The 27981-nt window shown below is 37.6% G+C and overlaps 1 protein-coding gene across 3 annotated transcripts in view; it reads left to right on the top strand.

The window, feature by feature from the left end:
- Positions 1 to 18555, top strand: part of VPS13C (vacuolar protein sorting 13 homolog C) — a 75547-nt gene extending 56992 nt beyond the window's left edge. Inside the window, exons 67-83 of one of the 3 annotated variants that reach the window (XM_041418584.1) lie at positions 845 to 985; positions 2016 to 2097; positions 2187 to 2256; positions 2686 to 2797; positions 3113 to 3226; positions 3673 to 3809; positions 4078 to 4159; positions 4369 to 4482; positions 4734 to 4809; positions 5371 to 5534; positions 6362 to 6407; positions 7393 to 7516; positions 8161 to 8275; positions 13987 to 14078; positions 15045 to 15168; positions 15451 to 15537; positions 16885 to 18555. In XM_041418584.1, coding sequence (XP_041274518.1) covers positions 845 to 985; positions 2016 to 2097; positions 2187 to 2256; positions 2686 to 2797; positions 3113 to 3226; positions 3673 to 3809; positions 4078 to 4159; positions 4369 to 4482; positions 4734 to 4809; positions 5371 to 5534; positions 6362 to 6407; positions 7393 to 7516; positions 8161 to 8275; positions 13987 to 14078; positions 15045 to 15168; positions 15451 to 15537; positions 16885 to 16974 — 1770 coding nt within the window. In that variant the 3' untranslated portion in view covers positions 16975 to 18555. Of the gene's footprint in view, positions 1 to 844; positions 986 to 2015; positions 2098 to 2186; positions 2257 to 2685; positions 2798 to 3112; positions 3227 to 3672; positions 3810 to 4077; positions 4160 to 4368; positions 4483 to 4733; positions 4810 to 5370; positions 5535 to 6361; positions 6408 to 7392; positions 7517 to 8160; positions 8276 to 13612; positions 13829 to 13986; positions 14079 to 15044; positions 15169 to 15450; positions 15538 to 16884 lie in introns of those variants that run through there. The other 2 variants (XR_005953703.1, XR_005953704.1) reach the window with 2 other exon arrangements.
- The last annotated feature ends 9426 nt before the right edge of the window (positions 18556 to 27981 follow it).

A 27981-nucleotide genomic window follows, 5' to 3' on the forward strand; every position in this document is an offset into this window, starting at 1 on the left:
ATGAAGTAAGAATTTCAAAGGATTTTTCTTTTGTGTGGTAGAAAAGATTGCTCAGTGTCTGCATGTTAATTGTGAACCTATATTTGCAGTATATACCCTAAATTCTTTGCAGAAATTTTGATTCTAGCTTCTTAATAAGGTGCAGCTCCCATTACTTGATATGGTAAAGGAGTCTGCAGTGTTCAAGGACTCTGGAAATTAATCCACTTACTTGAGGTTGTTCAGACATTAATTATACATACCTGAATTCCATGCATAAAGAGTGTATTCAAATGGCTAAGTCCAATACAACCATTTTATAGTACCATGGGTCAGGCTTGTTTGCTGTATCATCCTTTCATTTGAAAAACATGTATATACCCTCAGCTCTTTGAATACTTGAATTTTGACCATTGCAGTAATGCATTTATAGTACATGGTATGAAATATTTTATCTGTAGGTCATTGCATTTTATTCTCAATAAAGGAGAGCTTTATGCTTCTGCTTCTCTTAAGTTAAAAGTTTCATGACTGGGAGAAAATGTCAGTTGGGAAAGTAGTCAGCTGCATATAAATGTCTTTAATTATTCCAGTGTAATATATAACTCATGAAGAAACAGCTACTTAGATGACACAGAGGTTCCTGCTTGGGACAGCTAAAGCTGCAGTGTAATGTCCTTGTCAGATTAACTGATGGTTTTCCCTATTTTCCATGCAGTTAATTAGGTGGATAAATTCAGTAGCCTTGTGATCTGATAATAAGGAAAACCACAGGGTTTATTTACTAGTCTGTCAACTAGTAATGTACCATTTTATTTTTTCCCAAATTAAACTGTATCTTAGCTCTGCTTCCTTATATTTGCAGGTGAATTTTAGCAAGTCTCCAATGGAAATGCGTCTCCCAGTCAGATGCAGCATCCGCCGAAACTTCCTGTCAGGAATTCAGGTTGAATTCAAGCAGTCACCTCACCAGAGGAGCTTACGGGCTCAGCTGTACTGGCTGCAGGTACCAGCCTTCCTCTGCTTTTGAAACTAAACAGGCACATTAAGGGTTTGATTTCATTCATTTATGTGAAGAACTATCTCCAGATCTTATGCATGTGGTGCTTTTCTCGCTACATCAGAGTAGCAGGGGTGCTGTGATGGAAAAGTATTGCAGAACTGTTATGCCAGGATTTTGAAGTAGTGTGGAAAGAATTCCACAAAACTGTGTGCTAATGTAAAGCAGGGTGCTATGATGGAGAGTTTATTTCTGAAGAGCTGTGTTTTGGTGTTTTAAAACAGACCTCAACCTTTTTCAAAATTTGTTTACTGTAGTTTTTACACAGAAGTGTAACATTATTCTACAGAGTATATTTAGGGGTTTAGAGACCTTTAGTACAAAAACTGCCTGTCTAATAGGAAGTAGAGAATAGGCATTTAAATATTTTAAAATGGTATGCAGTAATGTATCTATGTGTAATATTAACACTGCATTAATATGCAACACTTGCAGCAGATCAGCATAGTCCTGTCAGTACTAATAGTGTTCCTAAATTTGCCACTAGGGCACATTAGCAGGTACTGGCAAGAAGTGTTCAGTGCTAGAGGAAAATAATGTTGAGTCATCATCATTGCCATCTTCATCTCCATTTGCTGCCCTCCACTGAGGAACCTGGTGCTTTTTCTGACCCGCTGGTGGGGAAGTTTGCTCCTTCCTTTTATATTTCATTTTGTTTTTACTTTTGCCTGGAGGTGATTTTCACTATACAGTCAATGTATGCCATGAGCTGCAGACCTTGTGAGTCTTTGTGGGTGTGAACCTCTCTAAGCATCCCTTGTGCAGTGCTTGCAACCATGTGACCTTTTATAACTGAATGAGTAATTTCCACAGTGGTATCAGAGTAATCCTTTTGCTTTTTCCTCCTTCCACCCTAATAAGTAGGGCATTCCTCTTGAAAACAATTTATAAACAAGTTACTGAAGCCTTCTGAAATGAGAACTCTTTGATTATCATGTCACTAAAATATTCCTGTAATTATGCAATATTTTTTTAGGTTGATAATCAATTACCAGGATCGATGTTTCCTGTTGTATTTCACCCTGTAGCCCCTCCCAAGTCCATTGCTTTGGATTCAGGTAAGAGAAAGCCTATAGTAATATCAGATTTATTCAGCCTTGAAAGTAGGAGAATGGCAATTTATTTTTGAGTGTTTTTTTCTCTTTAGAACCAAAACCCTTCATTGACATCAGCATCATCACTAGATTCAATGAATACAGCCAAGTCCTGCAATTCAAGTGAGTGTAACAATGAATTGTAATTTAATTTTACAGATGTGCTATATTTTAGAAGAGGGCTTTGTTCTAGAGTTTGTTCTCCTATCCAAACCACTCTTGACTTCAGATTGAGTTTTTAAATGTCTCCAATAAAAGAAACATCATTCAAAAAGGAACTTGATTTTAGAAAATAAGGACTGACCATGTGAAGGGACTGTTATGCAAATTCTTTAGTAATCAGAATTATTTCCTTCTTGTACTACAGTATCAGAGTTGTGTGTCTGTTTGCTGTGCACTGCTGTCCAGTAAGCACTTCTGACTATAAACTGAGAGTTGATAGTGTGGATTGTAATTCTTTATATGTGACATTGCACAGCAAGACTTTACTTGTGATAGCATGTAATATTTTAGTTAAATTTATACAGGTATACACTTTCTTTCCCATTTTAGGTATTTCATGGTTCTTATCCAGGAAATGGCACTGAAAATTGATCAAGGGTTTTTAGGAGCACTTAGTGAGCTTTTCACTCCATCTACAGACCCAGAAGCTGAAGGACAGAGGGTAACGTTTGAGAGAAACAGACTTTTGCTTGAATGGAACCATAAGTGATTGAGGAATTTAAGTGAATATCAATATAATATTAAAAAAATACCCAAAAATTTTGTTTCTGTTATGGATTGTTTGGGTTTTTTTGCTATCCCTGGATTCATTAGTACTCTCATATTTAAGTAGTTAGTTAACTGTATTTAACTGTGATTATTTTTTCTACTGTTTATTTATAGATATATGAAAACACATTTAGATATAATATGATTAATTGTATTACATATATGGATGAGATTAACTTCCTTTTTCTCTTTTAAATATTGAAACCAGTCTAAATTAATTCAGCAAGATGTGGATGCACTTAACACTGAGCTGATGGAGTCTTCCCTAACAGATGTGTCAATGCTCAGCTTCTTTGAACATTTCCATATTTCTCCAATTAAGGTATGCAATAGAGAGATTATTGGTTAATAAATCATCCAATTAATTAATTACAGTAAATATGTCCCTAGTGGGGATTTTGCATTCTCTAGAATTTAATACTTTGTTGGAAAACTTCCTCTGTTGCCCATGAGTACAAAAGACTTTTAACCATAACTAAGTGTGGAGAATCAATGGGTATAATAATGGTGAAAGCCAGATAAAATGCTAAATAAAGTAATGTATCATAAATTGTATTAAAATACACTTTAATGGGATTATCTTCATGTCTCTCTTGAAGCAGTTAGATTTCTTTGGAGCAAAGGAAGAAAAATCATCAGTAGATGAAATGATAGCTTTCCTCAGCTTTCATCACTGATTTGTTACATGTGCATCACATGACCTGCCTGCTCTGGTTTGGCTTTTCTTGGGTCTTGATTTGTCTTGTTTTATTTATTCTGCCTTGACAGTTGCATTTGAGTTTGTCTCTGGCTTCTGGTGGAGAAGCATCAGATAAAGGGGAAGAAATGATAGCCATCCACTCTCTGAATTTGCTGTTGAAAAGTATTGGAGCTACTCTAACAGATGTGGATGATGTTATTTTCAAGTAAGCAAATTCAGTTGGTTGGGATTGTTTGGGTTTTTTTGTTTAATACTTTGACTGCTGTACACTTAATAATTGAATCCATGGTAAACCTTGCTGACTGACTCTAGTGTAAGTTTATACAGCCTTAGGGGAAAGGGGGGAATGGAGAGAAGAAGGGGTTTGGGATCCTTCTTAAGGCAATAGTCTTCAGGATTTTCTGAAGGAAAGCAGAGAAGTATTTGAAAGAGGAAGGGTATCTTTAACTAATGTATGATTACTTGTCTTTCAGACTTGCTTTCTTTGAAATTAAATACCAGTTTTACAAGAGAGATCAACTGAGGATGAGAGTTATTAGGCATTACAGTGAACAAGTAAGCTTATTTAGTCAAGCCTTTGTGTACAATTTTGAGTATGTGTCTTAAAGATTTTGTTTTTCTTCACCAAATACTTAGTTGGGTACTCAATAGCTTACTTGGGTAGTAAATTAAACAATGAACCAGGCTGAGGTTCTGATGTGTGTGACAACAGCTCATAACACTGCTTTTGTTGTTTGCCTTTTTTCTTCCCTCTCATCATTTAGTTCCTGAAACAGATGTATGTTCTTGTACTTGGATTAGATGTTCTTGGAAATCCATTTGGTTTGATCAGAGGGCTGTCTGAGGGAGTTGAAGCTTTTTTCTATGAGCCATTCCAGGTATGAGTTCCTGATTCTTTAACTGTGTATTTATAAAAGGCTGATTGAATGTACTGATAGGGTTATAGTTTGTTGTCACTGTACTCCACACCCTGAACAGGCAGGCAGTAGTCATTTTTTAATGTGAATTTCAAAGAAATAACCTATTCAGATGGCCTTACTTGCATCAATGTAAAGGAATTGCTAGTTTTTCTTGAAACAGATGCATCATTGTGTAGTTTTCTCCTATTCCTAATAAATTTCATTTTTAGGGTGCTGTTCAAGGACCTGAAGAATTTGCTGAAGGCTTTGTAATTGGTGTTAGAAGTCTTCTTGGGCACACAGTGGGTATGTGTCATAGTGTTCTTTTTTGGTGAATTCCCACAGTATTTTTCTAGTGAGTATTTGAGGTTGTCATACTGTTGCCAGTGTTTGTGGTACAGGTCATTCACACATAATTTACCTGAGACCATCTAAATATCTGTTTGTAGACTAAGCAACCAATGTGAGAAACATTGCATATATAATTAAATTAGTAACATGCTCTGGATAAATAAGAAGCATAATTTTAATAGTCCTGAAATGTCTGGGGAAGCCTGAGAAGTGTTCTGTTACAATTACTTTAGATTTTTATTTAGCTGTATCTTGACAGTAATTAGAGAAAACACTATTTCATCCATTATGCTATGTAACACGTAGTGAAATGCTGTAAGTGTTCCCTGTTGCTGTATGTATGGATATCAGACCAGATTCTGGATTCTTCTCATGGATAACATGGCTCTGTGTGAATTCATCATATCTAAACTGAATATGAAGGGAAATTGCTATGAACTTGTTGGCTTCTTGTGTGTTGTCTGCTGTTAAACTGTGAAAGCACAGTAACTTCTGCTTTGTGCCCTGTTCCTTCAGGTGGGGCAGCAGGGATGGTGTCCAGGATCACTGGTACTGTTGGCAAAGGCTTGGCTGCCATTACTCTGGATGAAGAATTTCAGCAGAAAAGGAGAGAGGAGATGGGTCGGCAGCCAAAAGATTTCGGGGAGAGCCTGGCCAAAGGAGGAAAAGGCCTGTTACGGGTAGGGGTTTGGAGATGACTGTTTCATCTGCCAACTTGCTTGGAAATCACCTGCAGGAAGTTTGATGTCTTTTTTTGTTGGTTCATTAACTAAAAAGAAGAGACAAACAGGCAATGGGTTTATGGGAGACTCAGTGTAGTGCATCAGCTCTAGTGTTTGAGGTCATGTTTCTGGTAACCTGAGAAACTGAAATTAGGATCTTGAACAGGAAATAACACCAATTTCTCCTGTGTATTGTAATTAATAGTAACTAATATTCAACAAATGTGTCAGGTAATGAAGGTAACTGGGGCCTTGTAGGTACACAGTTTGTGGTAATTGGGAATGTGCACAGCTGTGAGCAGCAGGTGAGCAGCACTGCCAGCAATGAGCCATGGAGTGCCCAGGGGCACTGACCAACGACAAAAGGGAGCAGAGGGCACACTGGTGCAATGTATGAACATAAGAGGGGTAAAAGATATAAAGAACAAGAGGATCAGATGTTTTCAACCTTCTGAAGTGGTATGTTGTTACTCTGTTTGGGGTGAAGCTTTCTGAAATTGTTTGATGATACTCTGTGTATTGTGGCCATCTCAGCTGTGCTATATACTGTGGCAGGCCCTAACTTGATCTTGCAGTCAATTCTGTTATTCAAGTCTTTGCCTCAGTTATAGTTTTTTTAAAAATAAAAAGAGAAAAAACAAAGCCAAAACCCCCAGCCAAACAGTGTTTCTGATACTGAACTTTACATTATAAAGTATTAAAATAAGGATGTGTGACAACAGGCTGCCCAGTTGGACTGACAGCATTTGAGTTTCTCATTGGAAACTTAATTATCTTTGTTTTAGGGTGTTGTTGGAGGTGTGACAGGCATCATCACTAAACCAGTAGAAGGTAAGCACGAATGCTGCATTGCAGTGCTTAAGTGGTTTCTCAGTACTTGACTGTTTATTTTGTAATGTTAAGAAATAGCAAACCAAGTATGGTGATGATAAGGCATAGCAAGATTTTTATATTTCTTATTCAAATATGAATTTACACAATGATTTCCTCAAATATCTTTTTATCTGTTGTTGGCTTTACCACCTTTTAAACCTTTGTATGAGTTAATAATGGGTCATCTCTGTGATGTGTTTTGTTAGGCCTGCTGTAGCACCCAATTCATTGTCTGAAGCTGGAATAAAGATAGTAAAAATAATGAAGTAAAAATCACCAGCTGAAAAAGTTTTTTGGGACTCCAGAGATCAGAGAAATCTTAGAAAGCAAATTTGGTTTTATGCCTGAAGTCAGTATTTCATGAAAATTATAGATGATGGAAAATATCCAGGCTAAAATGCCTCTTATTAGTGTTCAAGTGGCAGTGATTTAAATGTTGGGAGTCAGTTGTAACTGTGTGGTATTTTATAACTTTTGTGTATGTAGTTCTTGTCTCTTGGATGGGTGACCACACCTGCTTTGGTTCTCCCATAGTTTATATATCACCAGAACTATGTAATTTTGAGATAGAAATAGTTAACTTCTGTCATACTTGTTCATCTTAGTGTCTTCAGAATATTTTGTTATTACTGTCAACCTATAAAAAACTCATCTATTGGCTTATAGTCCAGACTGAAAGTGTGAGAAGGAGAATCTTGATAACATGTCAGTTCTGGGCCCTTCAGAGGCTGGTAGGGTATTAAGTGAACAGTGATGTGTCTGGGCAGACCAGGAAGCAGTGGGTGACTTTGCACAGACAGCTCTTTGTACTATGGGACTCTCTGCAATCACTGGCTGTGAGCTGTTTCCAACACAAAACAGTTCCCCTGTAGCAATAATGCTTTAATTCTGTGGTTAAGTAGATCATGGAAACATTTATTTTTCTGTTTCTATTCTTTTCAAGGGGCTAAAAAAGAAGGTGCAGCTGGATTCTTTAAAGGAATTGGGAAAGGGCTTGTAGGAGTTGTAGCCCGCCCCACGGGAGGCATTGTGGATATGGCAAGCAGTACCTTCCAGGGAATTCAAAGGTACTGTGCAAGAGCAAGTCCTCAAGTACTCCCCCTATGCTGGATACCAGGTGGTAAAGTGCTCCAGTAGTGCCCCACAACTATCTGTTAAATACAAAAAGCAGGATGATATGTGAGGTTGAGGAATGTCCAGTAGCCTGTAATAAATGTATTTTATGATGATGAGGAAATTGCTGCTTCAGAGAAGATGCTGCAGTGTGGTTGTTCAGGTAGACAATAACTAATCCACTTTTTCATTTTGCTTCTTCCACTGAGGAGAAATGTCTGTTAAATTTACTGTGAAAAACAGACCACTGAAATTTTCAGAGTAAAACTTCCCAGTCTGAAATTTGGTTAGCAGTGCCCATCAGGGCCTCCTTGTGTTTTAGTGGTACCTTTGGATAGTGTCTTAATAAACATGAGAACCCTTAGTAACTAATCTGCATTTGGGAATAAACTTTTCCAGCTTTTTCTGTAGCTGTTTAATTGACTAGTGCTACTTTTGATTTCTTACTAGCAGTGTGTCTTTACTATTTACATCTGCAGAGTACACAGGATGTGTAAGTGGGATGTGTGGCAAGTGAAAGACTGACTTCTAAAGATGTATTGGTGAAACTCAGGATTGTATTAAGCTTACCAGAATCATGTTGCACTGTCTATGGCAGGGTGGCAGAATCAACTGAAGAAGTGTCAAATCTCCGTCCCCCACGCCTCATCCGTGAAGATGGCATCATCCGGCCCTACAACAGGGTGGAAGCTGAGGGCTATGATTTATTTGAGGTATGTTTTGCATTGTAAACACAGTTAAAATTCTCTTTACAGAGTTTTAGTGTTCCATAAAGGATTAAGCTGCAATCAGTCTGTAGCAGTCATTATCTGAAGTAAAAATTTGCCCCAGCCTGTTTCATAAAGCATGCCTGGATAGCAGGAAGGCCCAGTGCTTGGAGTAAGCTGAATACAAAATGGAAACTGGAGCATTGCTGTTCAGTGATCTTCTCCATTTTATGTTCACTTCTCATACTCTGAAAGGGGGTAGTAGGGTTAAAAATTATAGGGATTAATATTTAAATATGTGACAATCCCCCCATTTTGGTAGTTCCAGATGTTTGTTTTTATAACAAAGCTAAGGTTGGTTTACAGACTAAGCAACTAAGCAATAGACCTTGAATTGTTTGGTTGTATCAGCAATTAAAAAAACCTGCATGTATTTTCATAATACTGCTGTTTGGTTTTTCCTTCTGTTGTTCATAATAGCAATCTGTCATAGCTACAGGCACTGTGTGGACATTTAGCCTGCTTTCTCATGTGGATGTGCCTAACATATGGAAGATGAACAACATGAGTTTTCAAGTTCTTGATAGTCAGAATCTGATTAATTTGTATTTTAGACTTTGTGTTCTTAATACTTACTTCTGAATGCTTATTCTGTTGATAAAAAGTTGGAGTAAAATAACTGTCTACATTAACATTTTAAGACCAAGACTTGGATATTTGCTATTTGCTTGTACGTGGTGTTTTAATCCTTATACCCTGTTCTATTTCTAACATTTCTTTTCTTTCTCCTTCTCTCCTGGCATGCAGCAAGAACTGGAATAATGGAGTAAACATTTTCCATATTTCTTGTCTGTTTCTCTCATGGTTTTTCATCTGCCTTAAGTATTTAGATAAAGGGCATGATTGCATTTACCATGTCCTCTCCCCTTCTCAATCTTTTCTGTGTAGCGGTTGAATAAAGTGGTGTTTCATGTTGTCCAGGCTCAGAAAACAAACATGACTAACCATCTTCAGTAAGATTAGATGAGTCAGATGGGAGAGATAGGGAGGGTTAGTTTCCTGCATATTTATTTTTCTGATGCTTAGATCCTTATGAATGGCAACAACAAGAAGGCACTTGGAAAAAAGAATCACAGTAGGTTAAATCCAGAGTTCATTTATTTATTGGTGCTCTCCTAGAGGTAGGGCTGTGGACAGAGGGGCAGAGGAAATCTTAAGCAAAATTTAAAATAGTGATAGAGAATAGACTTTGCTTCTGGGAAAATGCTTGTAATTTCAAATTTTCATAGAAATGCTGAGAAAACCTGTTGTGGTTTCTGTGCTGTGCCATAGCCCTGACAGCTACACATCTGCTGACCCACTATGCCTTCAAGTTACTGCTGCTGGTTCTTTATGAATTTCCTCAGTTAAACATACAGCTAGCTTAGTTGACTCTGGCTTTTACTCACAGAATCTTCAGGGGCTTTACTCTTCAACATCAAAAATAAGTATAAACTTTCAGCTTATAACTGAAACAGTTAACCTTCAGTTAGCAGGAATTTACACTCACGCACACATATATAAATAAGTATATATGTATTTCTATACTAAGCAATGCCATAAATCTCATTACTAATACAGCATCTTAGAAATTAGCAAGCTAAGCTTAACAAGCTGTTGTCAGAGCAAATTTTTTTGCCTATTATATGGGGAAAAATGTTGAACAGAAGCATCTTTGCTGGTAATGCCTTTTAGAATGTGATGGTCAATTTAAAATTATTCAAAACAATATTTAGTGATTTTTTTAAGGATTAAATAAAATTGAGATATACTAAGCAGGCCAAATTTTTTCTTCTTGAGTTTTTTGGATTTTTTTTTTTTACTATGATTTTACCTCTAGCAAAAAGGAAAAGGTGGCACAATCAACACAGAAAATTTGATATTATGCAGTTCCTCCACATCTGGTATTTGTATTTTTCTTAAGAGGTGTAGATTGGAACGGGATACAAACCAGGAATAGATCCTCTGTACAGTTCACTAAATACAGTTGGTTTCTTTCAACAAGTCACTTAATGGAATACAGGAGAGGTTGAATTAACTGTTCTTGATTTTCATGCTAGAGGTCAGTGTTGGGAAGGCTTTGTTTTCTAGTGTAAGTTAGCAAGCAATGTAAAGCAAGACAGGACAGTGTCTTTACATGAAATTCAATATTTAATGAAAAAAAATGAGTCAGAAAGTCAGTCCTACATGCATTTACAAATGTAATCACAGTAGGTACAAGTGCTGCTTATTTTAGGATCCAGTTTTGATCCTGTAGTACAAGTAGCTCAACCAGGACCCACACCTTCTCACCTACTTTAACTACATTTAAAGCATATGTTCCTTTAAAATAAATATAGGCTCATGGAGTGGAAACCTTGTAAGGTTACCTTAAGGATCAGATGCCTCAATACCATCCAGTGATTGGATGGAAAAATGTTTTACTTAATTACTTTTGTGTGAAATGTAGGCATTAGAGCTTGACTTAGAGAAGTAAACATGTAGGTTTTAAAAGAAAAGGTGCTTATTCCACAGGAAAGTGGGGGTTTTGGTGCAAACTGAGGACCACAGCCAGGTGGAGTAGATCAGTTGAGTTGTGTAAACTTGTTTCTGCAGTTCCTTGTCCCAGAAGTGCAGGGTGTGATCCCTGTGGGCTGTGTAGGGATGTGCTCAGTCAGTCCCAAAGCTGGGGGTGGGATGTGCCATGTGCAGGCTGTAGCTCAGCTCATGGGCCAGGCTGGGCAGCACACGATGGCTTTGGTTACTCTTAAATGCACGGCGTGCCTGCAGAACTCAAAGGGCAGCTCTAGGAGAATTGTTTTCCAAAAAATCAATTCTTAACAGTTTTAATTATGGTCTGAGGAGTGTTGGAGCTGAGCTTTGCTGGAGCAGGTGCTTGGGAGCCTTTGGTGTGGTGGGGCTGTGCCTGTGCTGGCAGGGCTGTGCCCGGCGGGGGCTGCTGCTGGCCCAGCTCCTCAGGGCTGCCATGATGTCACTCATACATTATTCAATGCCTGTGGCATTACTTTGTTTCATTTCCCAGTTAAAGCATGGAGCTTTATAAAGAATGCAGAACACCTCATGAATAATTGAGGCAGGGTGGTGAGACAGTGTTGTGTGGCAGAGCATAGACTATGCTGGAAACTGCAGATTCTATTTCTGCTTGACTCACTGTTCTGCTGTGTAAATTTGCATTGGTTCTTTCATTTCCATGTAAAATAAGAATGAGTTAACTTCTTCAAAGTGCTGTAGTATGCTCATAAAAATACAGCTTTTGATTAAGATGTCTAAATTTTAAGAGTGTGCAGATCATGGAATAATTTACATCAAGTGCAACCTCCTTTTTACATAATGCCACCACCATTGTGCTGGCATCCATCAGGTGTATTGAGAATAGCTCACAAATACTGCATCTTTTAGGCACAGGCCTCAGTGGGAACTCTTGCTTTGGTAACATATTGCATGTAAAATCTAAAAATACTATTGGGATTGTTTCTGAAGTTATGAGAAACAGGCTTTCTCTCCAAAGCTTTGAGTTTGAATAGAGAAACATGCTTATGAATAAATCTGTTTAAATATGTGGCATGCCTAATTTCTTCATATTCAACAAAAGGATTCAGAATATGGATTGCAGCCTTTGAATTGCAGTCTTTACATGGTGGTGGGTTTTCTATTTCTTCAATTTTTTTACTTGTTTTTGAAACAGCTAAGATACAGGTATAAAATGTGAGTTCATATTTTCATATTTTCATTTTAGTCATATGCTGCCTTGTTTCTTCTAATGTTTTGAAGAGGCTTTGAGATAAGCAGTCTTTCTGGCATCTTTTTTTCCTTTCATGTACATTGTACAGTTTCAGAAATTTTTGAGATGGTCAGAAAGGGATATTTTTTATAGAAGATGTTGGTTGACCCTATGGTTTTACTTACTGAAAAATGCTGGATTAAAATGTATTTCAAAACATAGCATCACTAGAGCAAGACCAGGAAAACATTATGCTGTTGATTTCAGCTCTTGAATATACATCCACTTTTGAGATTAAAGGATTTTTTGGGAGTCAGTTATGATGTATGATGATGCTTTAAGATATTTGTTGAACTTTTGAATATATGAAAATAAAATGCAAATATAAAAAAAGTCAACCCTTCTTTTAATTGATTCTTATGTAAGCTGATCTTTCCATTTTGTTTACTTAAACTACATAGAATTAAACCTATTAATCACAGACAACTGTGGAGTCAAGTGCAGCCTCTATTGTCATCTCATTGGTTTTTGGGTCCATCTGAGGAAGTAAAAAAGAAATGGCTATTTACAAGAATTAACTAAAAACCTACTGAATTCTTGGTCCTTCCTCTTTAGGTTGTTGTTACTAGTTTGTCAGAAACTTGAGGAATTTACTGTTATAGAGGCTGAATTCCACAGCAACAGCTGTAAAATGAACTGAAAGTCATCCTGCTTTGCTCTGAAGAATATCAAACCAATTTGGGGGCACCCATTTGCTAAACGTTGGTCTGAAGAGTGTGCATTCTGCATCCAGGCATTCTTCCTTATGTTTCCCCATGTTTCTACACAGGAGCTGCCCATTTTCCCTTAAAACAGAGTGTAACATAAAAAAGGTGCTTGTATTGACTTGGAGAGTACTAAGCTTATATGCATTGACTTTAATTTTTGCTAATTAAACACTATTTGTGTCTTTTTTTAAAGACTTTTTGCATATTAGGACAACCAGTAGTTGACACAGATTTATTCTCATACTCACTTTGAGGCTGGGTTCCCACTGGGAGCATGTTATTAATTTCATACTTTTATCTTTTTCTGCATGATGTTTTGATGTGAATTCCTTTCCCACAAATGTGTTCAGGTATCACTCTGTGAGTCTTGCTGTCTTTAATCCAGTGTTACTGGGAGCTTGATGTTGGGGTGACTGTGAGCCTGTCTTCTGTGCTGGTCTGTGCTGTTGATGGAATATTGTAATCCTGGTGACATGGTCTGGGAAACATTATACTTTAGTCAAAGAGTATGTACAGAATGGGAAATCTGAAAAAAAATTCAATGAATAATTACAAAAAAGTCCTAGGAGCACTTCAGTACTTTATTTCAAAACTTTTTCTGTATTTGTAGGTTGTCACTTGAGTTGTGGTTGCCAAATCAAAATGTGATGAGCAATTTAATCTGCTCTTTCATACACCTTTGTATTTTGGGTATTGAATAGTCATATCTGCTCAGTTCAGAAGCCTGATTTTGAGGTGCATTGAGAATTTGTATCTTGATAGTTTCTTTCTGAGGGTCTGAGTCATGTGCCTTATAAAAATGCATGACCTTTGCAGGGTTTTCACTCTTGAATGAAGCCTGCAGCATGGGCTGTAGCAGAATGAACATTATTAAACAATTGATAGTACAAAAAGGAAATCAAAGCTGAAGAAATAGTCTGGTACAGCAGTGTCAGTGTTCTACCTTTGAGTGGAATGGATCAGACTTCTCAGTGACTCAGCTTCAGGACTGAGAGCACTGTGAGAGCCTCCCTTTAAAGACCTAACACTGAGGTAACTTTTCAGAAGGCTTTTGAAATCAAGACACCAACTGGATTTGTGGTTTTTGGTATTTTGTGTTTTGGTTTTCTTCAATTTGATTTTTTTTGGTGTTGGTTTGGGTTTTTTGTTTGTTTGTTTCTGTACAGCCCCAGAATTATTTTCTGTTTCAGAAGTTGCACATCAGGAAGTTGGAAAAAGAAGTTTATCGATACCACTGTGCAATTCCAAGAGGCAGAAGAGCAAATCTTATTGTTACCAACAGGTATTGAATTTTGAATGCTTTCTAAGGGCTTGACATGATTTCAACTTGGGGATTAGACATCTGGTTAAGTCTAAACTGATTGCTATTCCCTGCCTATCTATTTTCCTTCTCTCTTTACTTCTTTTGGGTTTTTAAAAATATTTTATTTTGTTTCCTTAATGGAAAATGTGATTTAGTTGTGATGTTAGAGCTGGATACTAATTTGGGAAGATGGTTTACTCTGAGATCTGAGACCCTTTCATCACAGTGGAGGGCAATATCTTTTTCTTTTCTCTTAATTTTTGATTTTTCAGATTCGCTTGTTATAAGTGTTAGCAGTCAAGCTAACAGTTTGATAATACATGTTTATAATCTTGTTAATTAAAGAATATTCTAAATGAAGTCATAAGTCTACCAGCATGAAAATTATTATTTAACTCATCTGACAAGTTTTAGAATCCAAGATGTTGGCAGTCCTGAGTCAGAGGACTCAAAATTTTCTAAATATGTTTAGATAATGAAAAGGATTATGATCTCCACATCCCACAGGTCACCAGTTTGCACCTTGCCTGAATGTATGAGAGAAGCTCATCCATAATAAGACCATGGAGCTTGCCCAGTGTGGTTTTTTAAATAATGACCAGCCCAGCTCAGAATTCAGGCTGCAGACAGACAAGATTTCAAGGCCATGAATGATAATTGGGCAATTTAGTTGTTTGCAGCCTTAGCTAAATGTGCATTTCTCTCCTTAGCCCAGTCCTTGGCCTGCTCATACTGTGTGATGTCTTAGATCATCTATGGCTTTTGAAGACCAAGTGATTGTCTCAGAATGCATTAAGGAAATGTGGGTCCACTGTGGCTGAGTGGATACTTGTAATCCACATAGAAAATGCCTTCTTAAACAAATGCTCTCATTTTGTTTAGTTTTTCTGAAGTAAGCCAGTCCCAGGGAGAAACTGAGTATTAACTTTTTTTTTCCTTGAACAGGAGAGTGATATATGTGAAAGAAGTGGAAATCATAGGCCATTTAACAACAGAGTGGGACTACTTATTTGAAGAATTCACACGTTATCCCTCCTATGAAGCAAATATTTTAAAAATTACCGTTTGGGTAAGAATAGCATGTAAATTTTCTTCTATTTAATTCTCACTAGAGGTCCATACGTGCTTTTCACTTGTTGATGGTTCTTACTGCTAACTAAGGGACTATGTGACAGGATTTACTGAAAGCTTCTTGGAAGTATGACAGTGGGGTTGGACAAGTATGACAGTGGGGTTGGACAGAGACCATGTTGAAATCTCGCCTGAAGTTGGCATTCAAACCATTTATGTATGAGATTCTGCATTCTTGTTTTGTGAGTCATCTGAAGCACATTTTTGTTCCCCTCTGCAGCAGGATCAAAAGATGTTCCAAAGAAAGGACAGTACAGGTCATGAATGTGTAAAGACTGTTCAGCTTTGGGATGAAGCTACAGCAAGGGTGTGTATTTTTTTTTAATTTAATCTTCTTTTCTTATTATATTGTTAACAGTTGTTGAAACTCAGCATGTAAAAAGATGTTAATGTCCAGAGACTTGTTAGAGAATAGGCTGCTGTGCCTGAGGACCATTTACCATAGTTTTGTGTTGAAAAATGTGTTTTACCAAGAGTATGATGAGACCACACAGTCCAAAACATTCAAGAGAGTTTATGCAATAATAATTTAATGTTGAATGAAGTTACATAGGGTTTGTATGTTAAAGCTCATTAAAGGAAAAATAATTCCAATATCTAGAGTACTAGGTTGTATTAAATTCCCTGTAGTCCGTAGGATTCCACATACCTCCTCATTATTTCAAGATCACCTAAGTCAGTACAAGTGGACCTTGTATGCACAGGCTTATTTAGATTCCTCCCTCCTCTGTCCCCACACATGTTTTTTCTACCATTTATCTCTGAATGTTTGTTCCTATTGCTGCTAGGGAGGCTGGAATATTTTCTGAGCCTTCGTTCTTTGTTGGATCTTGTGGGTAAATTGCCTTAGGTAATCCATCAATTTGGGTGGATTCCAGGGTACTTCAAGAATAAAAAATTTACCTTGGAAACCATGTGTGTGACTATAGTGTTGTATCAGGTGATGGGAGAGGAGGTGTTCTCCCTGATACCAAATGTGAAATCAATTAGGTCCACAGTGTCTTGGAAGCATGCTTGAAATTGTAGCTGCAGTAAATGGCAAGTCAGCAGATGGAATCAGAATCCGGGCCAAATTGCCGCTATTAAATTGATTGAGCCTCCTAAAATAATGGGTTAGACTAGGGAGGAAAAAAATTGCTATAATTTTGAGGCACTTTATATACTGGAAGAGTCTATCTTAGTTCTTCACTCTGTCTTGTCTAAAAATGTTCCTTCAGCTTTCTCTTACAGCGTGTTGTCCAAATCACACTTGGCATTAAAGTAATTGAAATCCTTTTAGTTTCTCTGTATCTTAGTGGCATGGCCAAAGCTGGAGCATTGCACAACACAGGTCACACTAGAAGGAGACTTCCTGGTGTTTAATTGCCTTTTTTGGTATTATTTCCTAACTGCACTTTGCTTTGCTAATGTTTATGCTGGTATCTATACATTAAAAATAGATTTTTCTGCTCCCAACTGCAACACTACCCATTTACCTTTCATGGATTTCTGTTCATCACTTGAATATTGTGCATATGAATCAGGAGCTGAGTACCTAAATTAAACCTGTGTGTGTGCTTTTACATGTTTGTTGAATGTTGTTTTAGTAGCATCTTATGGAAGAAAAGTGCTACCTGCTTTAATTGTTGTTTGCTTTCACTGTGTTGTTTTGCAGAGGGTTTGTTGTGCCATTCAAGAAGCCTTGGCAACACGAAAACAGGAGAAGCTGGTGAAGAGAGCGTCCTTGCAGTTGAGGAAACCTTAAATGCTGTCTAATGACAGGATTTGTCGGGTTTGACACTTGGTATGCAATTTTCTCCCTAAAATTGATTAGAAGCAACGTGGAAACATTGGGCAAAAAGTGAAAATAAAATATCTGAGGTCTTCTTTCGAAGTAAACAGCCATTAACACTTTAGTTTTAGGAGTTATGCATCTTTTGGAGACAATGGGTTTCTAAAGCGTGCATTTCAGTTTAAAAATTACATTTTTTGATAAAATGTTCTCTCACTCTGAAATTTTATATTCTGCTCTTTTAATGTCAGAGATTCTAAAGTGAAGTGGTTATCTTATTTGCACTCTAAGGTAATGGTTTACAGACCAGTGGTTGTGGTTCTGGTGTTTTTTCAAATGAAGCACCTCTGTTGGTGATTGAAACAAATTAAGAGCTCTATTTCAGACAACATTCTCTTAAATAACTCTACACAATTTAGCTAGTATAATTTCATCTCTGAATGTTTAGTATTAGAAAATACTGCATTGAAGCAATGTAATAATTTCTATATATGAAAGAAATAGGCTATTGCTGTCTGGAAATGTTTACTTTGAAATGTTGTCACATTGTAAATGGAAATCTGCACTTTAAAAATGGAAAATATTATTCACCTGTCATGTGCCTGTTTATGGTTTTGGTTGTGTCACTGTAGCCTAAAGAATTCTCCAGGAGGAACAGCACACTGGGTTTAGCATTCTAGGTCAAAAACTTAAATCTAAGAAATTAGCTCTCCTATTTCAGTGTACAGTTGCTCCACTGGAAGAATGCCATCTCATTGAGTTCAAACTCACTTCTGATGCAACGTTTTTGTTGCAGTTTCTCTTCCTGAAGGTTGTTAGCATTCAGTTTAACACAACATTTAAACACAATGTGTATGTCTGGTATGAATAACCCCATGAACTTCCTTGAGACAAGTTCCATTCTTAACTGGAGGCCCATCCAGAGTGCTTCCATATCTTAAAGCATCCATAGGTGAGTGAGTCAGGGCTAGAGGAGCAAACAGATTTGAGTTCAGTGGTCAGTAAACTGGGAGGTTTTGCTGTCAGTCTTTGGCTGTCAGATCAGAAAACCAGTGTCTTTGCAAAAACTCGTGAAAAGTTGACCTCCCCATTTTCCTTTTCTTGGAAACAATATTTTCTATTTCTTACTTCTGTTTTGTGCTAGATAACAGCTGTAGATACAAACTTGATGAACTAAAACGACAGTATTTTTCTACAGATCCATACAGTGCACCAGGCCTGGATTCTTAAACTCTACACTTAAGGGCTGGTGCATTGTATGAGTGCACTCTTAACCTGTTCCTATGAGCTCACCAAAGCTTGAAAGCTGAAGACATTTGAAAGTATGCTGCCAAACACAGAAGTTGTAGAGAGCATTGCACACGATTTTATTGTTGTTGTATGCACATGGCTATTAATCCACTTTGCTACAAGGGAAAAAATGTGGTACAGCCTTTAATTCTTGCTATCACCTGTTTTCTAGAAAGCTCTGCTCAAACAATAAATAAATTAGCTGTCCAGCTTGTATGTATATCAAGTTCATGTTTTAAAAAAAAGACAATAAATTTTTATATGCAAGCATTTGTGCTATGATGTAAAGTTTTGTTTCTTCTCAAGTGCATTGGTTTGCCTCATGTCAGTGACACTGTAAGAAAACCATCAGAGCACAAAGGTACTGCAAAAGAGCTTTCTACAGCTCAGCAGTTTCTGCATCTTGTGTTCTGACATTTAGGGACAGTTGTATGAGTACTGCCTCTTAATTCATACTTAAAATAGTTGTCATTTCAGTCTACTTGGTGCATATCATGCATATCACAGTATCATGTGCCTATTTTTGGGTGAATTGGAGCTTAAAACAGTTGTGAAGACACCTTTCAGACTCCAGTCTTCTGCGTGATTCCCTTGTATACTTCATGTTTTTGATAAACTTTCTGGCTTGAATTGTAAAAAGGAAGTATTTCATTTTTTCACTTTATATGTTATTAGGTTCAGTGAAGAAACTTCCTATTTAAAATAGTCTGAAGAAGCAGTAGGTTTTGTTTTGAAATTCTCATCTTTGCAGTTTGGCTTGCTAGCTGTATTTGAGCTGGAAGATGACCTCCAGCTGGAGTGATGAATGACCTTCTTTACCACTTGGATCAAGAGGACATGAGAGAGGAATTCCATTTCTTGCTTAAATGAAGATGGATGTTTGGGATGAATAGCTCTCCAGTGCTTGTCCTGGGCTTGCCTCTAGTGTTCCATTCCACTTTACCATGTCTCCTTCTGTCTCTGCTTTGTTTTTAAAGTGCCCTTTGGCACAGCTGCATCCTCTGGAGATGCTGTTGACTCTACCTGAGCTTTGCTCTCTGATTTTGGGAACTTGCTCTTCCTGTTCCCTGCCAGTTCTTTTCCTTAAGCTGGTGCATTTGCTTGAAGTGCTGGCTGAGGAAGTTAAGGGACAAGGAGAGTCTCTTTTCTAATCCCTGTCTGTGTGCCCAGCAGAAGAACAAGTGCAGAACTCAATTCTTTTTGTATGATCTGTTGGGATAACAGGGTAACACTATGTTTGCAGACAGTCTTGAGTGATGAATTTCAACCAGGTGCTGCGATGCAAGTGAAAAGCTTTTTTTCAAAGATTTGGGTGGGGTTTGTTTGTTTGTTTGTTTTATTGTTGTTAGTTTTGTGTTTTGGGTTTTTTTAAGTATCTGGTAACAAAATGGTTTTTTGTGCCTTGAAGATTTTATGCCTCTGTGAAGCTGTAGAGATTTTCAGTATTACCAAGCACACCAGGTTGCCAAGCTGTTGACATCTTCCACCTTTTCCTTTCAGTGAGCACCCAGAAGCTTTTTGCTGTCTCAAAAGCCATTTTTTACTGAATATTAAGAAAGTAAAATTAGTGTTAATTAGAACTCCAAGCAGTTAGGTCAGGCCTGGGTCCTTGCTTTGCTTCTGTTACTCCTTTGCTTTCTGGCTCATTATAGGTTTCTCCAACTCTTCAAAAGTGTTTTTTTCACAAGGTGTGGGTGAATGTTTAGTCCTGGTGACTGTTTCTCAGTCTGTTGCTCCAGCTGTAGCCTCCTGAAACCCTTCTGAAACTTGCTCAGTCCTTTGTGCCATGCCCTCTGTGCCCTGGCATGCTCAGTTTTCCCCTAGGTAAAGAACAGTACAGCCTTCCTCAGTGTAGATCTGTGACCTAGTAACCATTTAAAAAGGATACTAGCAGAAAAATGATAATACAGTCAAGCTGCTTCATTGGAAAACACATGAATATGCTTGTGCTTACATTTTTAGAGCCACTTTATTCTTTACAAAAAGAGAGAATGATGTGAGAACTTAAGGAGTAGATAATGGCTGTATGTGCTTCTTCCCTGGATGGTGCTATCAATTCCACTTAACCAGAGGTTTAAGGAGCATTTCACTTTGATAATTTTCCTTGAGTTTCTGCCCAATCTGGAGACAAATAAATATTTACATGCTGAAATGTTGTATTTTAAAAATGCAATCAGCTTCTTTGCTGATTTCTTTCGTGGGCTGGGTCCATTTTGCTGTTAACTATTCAAGGTGATTTTAAGCTCTTTCAATGAGAATTTTTAGTGGATTTTATTTAGACTTTTTCCTCTCAAAGTGACCCTGTATTCGTTGACTACTGCAAGTTATTCTCTACAGAATTACAATAAGCCAACCACTTACGAGTACTTATGTGGAATTTTAAAGAAACAAATAGCATCACACCATGCTCAAAACCCCTCAGATTGTGGGATATCATTGCAGATGTTTGCAGCCTGACTCCACGTGGTCCTGGACAGCACTCTCTGCCTGACTGTGCCTGGACTGTGCAGTCTCAGGAGATGCCTTCAAAGCCCTGCTGATCTGGGATTCTCTCACAATAGGAAATCTAAAATACCCCTTCTCGCCACACCACCAAAGAAAATTACCCAGGAGAATTTGGAAAATTACCCAAAATTACCCATCTGTGTTTCCAGTGATAAAGTATATGCATCAGAAGAACTTGTACTTCTCACCATCACATTTAACCATTTTCTCAAAATTTTCAGAGCCTGGAAGATTGTCTGTTTCTTTATATGCACAAGTTAGGGAGTAGTTTACTAGTAAGAGAATAAATAGTTTTGAAGGGGATAAAGTGTGAAGTTGAAGGAGGGGATAAGTAATTCAGCTTAACAATCAAGTACCAATGTTCTCATTTCATAGCTGGCAGTAAATAAGCTTTTGTTGTAGTGCAGTAACACAGAAATTACAGTAGGTGTATCCTAATCTTGGGCTGTGCTTGGCAACAAAGATTATTTATATAATGGTACCTTGGGTCACTCAGCAGATTTAAAAAGAAAAAGATTTAGTTGTAAAAGTGTAAAGTGACTTGTGAAAGCTTTTGAAACTAGCTAACATCTATTTGAAAAAATAATTCTTTCAACAGTTTTAAAAGTCTCATTTCGTCAAACCTGAGTGTGAAGACTTAATTTGGAATAGATGCCCCAGTGGACTGACCAGAGAAGTTTTATCATAAGAAACAAGTGGAGGGATTTGAGAATCAACACATACAGCTTCAAGTTTCATTGGAAAAATCAAAGCTTTTTTATTGAGCTTTGTTTACAAGCTGTTAAGCTTGTTTATTAAGATTTCCTGCAAAAAGGTATGCTTTGGAGGGAGAGGGCAGTTCCCAGTTGAACCTGTGATTCCACATAGCAGGAGGACAGATCAAAGTGGGAGGGGAAAGTTGTTTTACAATTAGATGCCGAATTAAAATTGGTTCCAGGTATATGAATATTTGTTTAAGGACAGATCAAAGTGGGAGGGGAAAGAAAGGTGTTTTACAATTAGATGTCGAATTAAAATTGGTTCCAGGTATATGAATATTTGTTTAGTTTACTAATGATCCTAATGCAATTCCACCCCTTGGATTATGGATCTTATTTGCACAATCACCAAGTAACAGTGAGGCAAATACACAGATCTCCCGACCTTACTATTTATTATTTCTGTGCTGCAATTTGCTTCTGTTTTGGATTTTTCTAGATATTTCTCATTAACTAAGGTGGTAGCTTAATCTAGTTACCTCAGTTGTCTGAGGGAGAAAAGCTGAAACATAAAAGCAGAAGTAACTCTTAAAAGGAAAAAACTGATCTGTTGAAAGGAACACATGGATTTAAAACTTGATTCAGTTCACTGTATCTTAGCCCTTCCTGTAAGTCAACAAGTAAACCTCTAGTTTGGCAACATTTTATATTACTTTTTATGAAATGAGATTGTTCATTGTTTATCTTTAGATTGCATAGATTGTTAATTATTTATCTTTAGATTGCATAGAGGCCAGGGGAACAAGGGAGATGGGAGGAACCCCATAATATCGACATGGTAGGTTGGGAATGGAGGAAGGTGAAAGCAGGATAGTGATAAATCCATGAGATGGCTAGGCCTTCTGAGGTAAAACCAATTTATTAGAAAGCTGATTTGGTATCCTGCCACAAATTGCTTTTATATCAATAATTGGGAAAATAGCTAGTTGTGATTACCAACAGCAGTATTAAAAACAGTAACTTTGTTAGATTTTAACAAGGAAAAGTATTTTTTCCTTGGATTTTATTCAGAGATAGAGCCATTTCCAGGTACTTCACTGGAGTCAGCAGATAGAGCACTGAAAATGCACTTTACTGTTAAAATGACAACACTCAAATTCCAGTGCTGGTCTTGTGTGTGTCTTGTTTTTAGACTCTGCTGTTTATCAGAGGCAAGAACAATAAAGATGTACAGGTCTCCAAAACACTTGTCCAAAACAAAAGGCTAAAGTAGGAAAGTAGGGAAGCAGTTTGTGCACTAAATAATGGAGTGAGTTTCCAGGGATTTGAAACATCTCCCCACCAGGTGTGACATACATTCCTCTCACATGTGATAAAAGCTTTATAGCTAAATCACTGAGCTGTACAGGTCTAGTCTCTGCACTGATAAATGTGGCCCTGAATCTGCCCTTGGTTTAGTTGATGTATGAGGCCTGGGTTGTGCTTATAAAGCTTCCCCTTGTGTTTGTCATCTTCACCTCTGGCTGTGCTTTCCCTTTCCCTGCTGGACAGAAATTTGCTGTTGACTTTGCAAGATCTATGACATTACATTAAGGTGCTCATAAGGAATCCAAAAAAGACTTGTGCAACTGAGCCCATAGAGTTGTTGCAGGTTAATTGTCAGTAAAAGCAACACAAAGGGATATAATAAAATAAGAAAATGAAGGTTTAGTGTAGTGAGAAACTTTGAACAGTTGAACAGCTAACTCTTTAGGACCTTCTCCACACTTTAACAGAGTGCATGAACCTTGAGTAACTGATACTGATAAACATCAAAAGAAGACACTCTCTAAGTTGCTGTGAAATGAAAAAAATAAAACAGCATATTACTTAAAACAGCTTGGAGTTAATCACAAAGATGTTTTAAAGTTGGACACTCACTGTAACACAGCAGAAATCTGTGTGGAGTGACACAGATGAGCGTGGCAGGGTTGCAATTGAAGGGATGCTGCTGTGAGTTGTTGTTCCAGTAGCTACCCACAAGGTGGGGGAATGAACCTTTGTATTTTACTGTCTTGCATCTTTCCTGCCCACCCTCCTCCTGCCTGGATTTTAAAATCACCTCCTTGATGTGGTCAATGCAGAGCATGGAGCAGTAAATCAGAGCCTGTCAGGAGCTTTTCAAGCTGTAGATCCAAATCTGGAGTTTTGCAAGTGTTGAAAAAACATACTACAATGATCATTCACAAGTTACTTCTTATTTGTACACAGTGTGATAAAGAATCAGAGTTGGTGGAGATTTCCGTGGGTACAGATTTCTTTAGTGGGCAATGTTTTAGTGTAAAAACTTTTCTGTGTGGTTTTTACTTACGTAAAAATATTCGTTGTGTTAATGGTATTATTGATCTGTAGGTGGCTGTGTAACAGACAGTGTCCTATTTTCCCCTCTCTGTATCTGATAAATTCAGAGAGATCTAAGGCAGCCCAAGAAGCCATCAGAGAACTCTTTAGCTAAACAGCACAAAGTACACAACCCTGTTAAAGTTAACAAAAATCTAATTTTTCTTAGTACTTTATGGTGAAATCTACACCTGTTTCAAATAGTATTTAAAAATCTAAGAGTAATGCAAACAAAACAAAAATAAAAAATCAGAAATATTCTTCTGTATTTTGGTTATGGCTTCTGCTTCTTTCTTTAGAGACTGCCACAACAAGCTTTTGATAAAGATAAAAAATCAGAAATAGTCTGTATTTTGGTCATGGCTTCTGCTTCTTTCTTTAGAGACTGCCACAACAAGCTTTTGATAAAGAAAATAAGTCCTCACTGAGCTTGTGTGGTTCAGTTGTAGGAGCCATTCTCACACCCCTGAGCTTCCAGGGCTCAGTGTCATGGATGTTCCTTTGCAGCATGCAAGAACTTCAGATGCGTAAACTGATTTGCCCTTTTTGTGTCTGTATTGTTTGTTGCAAGTTTCTTTCTTTGTCTGGTTTTAGGATCCTTTCCAGTTCCTTCTTTCTAAAGATCTCTTCCCAATTCTTTGCAAAGTAAGGCTACCTAAATGTTTCATAATTTGGCTGGACTTTTTACAGGCAAAAACATTTTAGTGAGAGAAAATATTCCTGGAAGGGCATATGGGAAAAAAACACAGTCTTGATTAGGGGAATTACAGTTGGGGAAATACACATTTTAAACCAGATTATTTCTGGTATTATCAGGCAAAGAGTGCTCTCTGTGCTGGATTCTGAGGCTGCTCACATCCTCCTGCCATCACTCACAATTTCCTAACCTTGTAGCATTTAGGGCTTGCAGGCCAGGGCTGGGAACTGAGGAGAAGGCAGGAAAGAGGGAGACGAGGCACTTGAAATGAGATTTCTGCCTTACTCCTTTGGTAGGCTCTGCCCAGCTGCTCTCATCCTAGCCAGGAGGAGAAAATACCTTGGGACTTTGTGGCCTATCTAATGTATCCAGCTTAGCCCACAAGTAACAAAGATTGTATTTTAATTCCCAATTTGGCCTTTGTATTCATGGAATTCTGCTGGACATTGTGTCTGGGGTAATCTCTGCCCTTTTCTGGGGAAAGGTTAAGGCCTCCATTAAAAGACAAACTGAGCCAGCTGTGGTAACACTGACACACTTGAGATAACCTGACTAACAAATTCTGGATGGCCTCTTATTTCCTTCTGATAATTTCTGAGGCTCATTCCGGACTAATCTAGTGAAATTTGAAGGATTTGGGAGCTTAGAACAAAGGAAGAATGAAAGAGAAACCAAGAGAAAGAAAAGTGAAGAAATCTGACTAGCCCAAGACAGTTGAGAATCGTGTTCTGACTCCAGTACTTGGTCTCTGTGATCTGTACTCACAAAGTATAAAACCTAGATGTCACAAACATTTATATTTGACTTGTAAGATGTTCTTTAAAACTTTGCTTTTGATAGAGGTAACACTTTTTTTTTGGTTATAGATAAAAGTCAATGGATTAATTTCTCAGGTTTGCTCTGTAGATGTATTACATGTTCTACCTCTAGCTCTTATGTTGCTGTTTTATTGTAAAAGTTAGAAATGCTAAAGAATTAGTACATGTCACATGCTAAAATGAGGAGTTTCATTTGAATGAAGTTTTAATTGAAAAGTGATTCATTTTTACAGTGTTTCCATTTTTGTTGACACTGAAGAATTGAGTTTCAGAAAAGAAATTAAAAAATTTCATCTGGAAGCTGAAATAGTCTGGTTTTGAAGTGTTCCAGTGTTGTCTGATACGAGGTTCAGAGGCTTCATTGGTTCTGTTCTTTTCTGAGTGTTGAGGTCTGTGCCCAGCTTCTGGGGCAGATCAAAAATGCTCCCAGTGGCAGAGTGGAGTCAACAAAATGCCCCAAAAGCAGAGGCAGGCAGCGAAGAAAGGAGTGTGACATTCTAGCAGGGAGGCTGTTGGCAGGCAGGCTATTGATCCATCCAGCAGCAGATACACGAGTGTGGCATTTCCAAAGGCCCCTGCCAGATGAGCGACAAGTAGGCAGTTAAAGCTCCAAGTCCTTGCAATGACATTAGTCAGACAGATGCCAGTGGGCAGTAAATAGGCCATGATTTAGGATCCAGTCACCAGTGTACCTAGTGAAGATAAATTGATACAAAAGCTTTGCAGGATGAAGTCTGTCCAAGGTGTGAGCATACCTATGCACTTGGGAGCAGGGCAGCTATCCAGTGGCTTTCTGAGGAGATTTGGGAACAAAGACATCTTCACATTTCATGTTTATAAATATACAAAGAAAATGGTGGGAGAGCACAGCGTGTATCTGAACTGGGGGCACCTGAATTTCTAACAGTTCAGTTAAGAGACTTATTGTGCATTTTCAGTGGAACCTGAAATAGATTCAGTTCATGAGATACAAAGCAATACAGGACAGAAGAGTGGCATTGTCCTTGCAGCACAGGTGAATGCTTTTATTATCAGCTTTTCTTGAGAAAATATACTTCTCTTTAAGCATCCAGGTGGAGATCATACCATAAGTGATTGCCTCCATAATATATTACTCACCTGTTCCAGGCCTACTCTGTTACAGGTGATAAGGGCTTGGGAAAAATCTCTTATAATTAAAGACAATGATAAACCCCATTTTTAGCATTCACTCTGGACTAAAACGGGGAAGGAAAAGCACAATATAGTCTTACATTTCTTTCATAAAGTTACAGTAAATGTTGGAAAAGTGGATCATAGGGAAAATGACTTCTGTATTGAAACTTGTAAATACTAAAAGATTTGTGTGAATGATGAAGGTGCCTTGTGCTAGTGAGTACTGATTCATATGGTCTGTATTACGATATAGTGGTGATGTTAGAATATGAAATTAAGAGAGCTTTATGTCTTTTGCAATCCTGTCAGCTTATAGAAGCTAAGTGACATACAAGATGAGGTAGCTGAGACCTCCAAAGAAGTTGTGACAAGAATAGTATATTATGGAGCATAAAAACCATTTTGAGCTTGGAACATTGGAAAGCTGTGAGAGTAGCAGACTTCTGCAACAAGACATATGGAAGGTATCTTAGCCACTTGATAAGCAATGCTGTAGCCACTGATGACAATAATTTAAGGTTTTCTTTCCCAGGTGGTTGACTTAGGCTCTTGCTTTTCACTGGGAAAGGCAGAGCTGGGGATGACAGTGCTACTTTGGGGTTGGTGTGCAGTTGCTGACATTGACTTTGAGGGTGTCTTACAGCAGAGTTTTTATGTGCTTTTTAAAGCCTCACCCTTAAACACTCTGGCTTCCCATCTGGCAAGCAGGATTGCAGTGCTTTTGTAGCTGACTGGTATTTGATGTTTAAAATTGTCAAGTAATCAAATGTAATTAATGTAGATACTGTTAACTCCAGTTAAATCTCTGTTCAAGTGATTCTTCACATTGACAGAGCACATATGTCAGTAACAAGGGATGATAGATGTTTGTTGGTCCTTTGATGTTTTATAAACATCAGAAATACTAATCCCTTTACACATGCTCATTTTGGCTGATGCTTGTTAACTAAAACATGCCAAATATATCTCTCTGCATACACCTTGCCCCTCACTCTTGTAACAATTAGTTAGAGTTCCTGTTGGGCACTTTAAAATACAATAATAATTGCTGCTCAATATTTTAATAAAAACATTCCCTGAAATCAGCTGAATTATGTCAAACTGGATGTTTTTTTTAAGAAATAGGTTTAAAGACAAAGTGATTCTTTGCTATCTAGACCTCCTACTCACTGCTTGGTCAGATCTTGTTCTCTATTAGAGCAGCACACAAAAATTGGAATAGTTGTTTTTTGAAATGTTGTTTCTTTCAATCCTAGTAAAAAGCAAAAGTTGCAAACATAAGAATTTTTTGCAAAGCTGATTGGATCTCTTGAACAAAACCTCTCAGGGATGGCACAAAAATTAAACACAAGGACTTGTTAGCCTTCCAAATAATGTATGCAAAAACTTAGGAAAGAGTGTTGTTGTTCAATTTTCATAAATGAAATATTGTGTTATT

Source organism: Onychostruthus taczanowskii, unplaced genomic scaffold (assembly GCF_017590055.1).
Source record: "Onychostruthus taczanowskii isolate IOZ18803 unplaced genomic scaffold, ASM1759005v1 scaffold6, whole genome shotgun sequence".
Lineage (NCBI taxonomy): Eukaryota > Metazoa > Chordata > Aves > Passeriformes > Passeridae > Onychostruthus > Onychostruthus taczanowskii.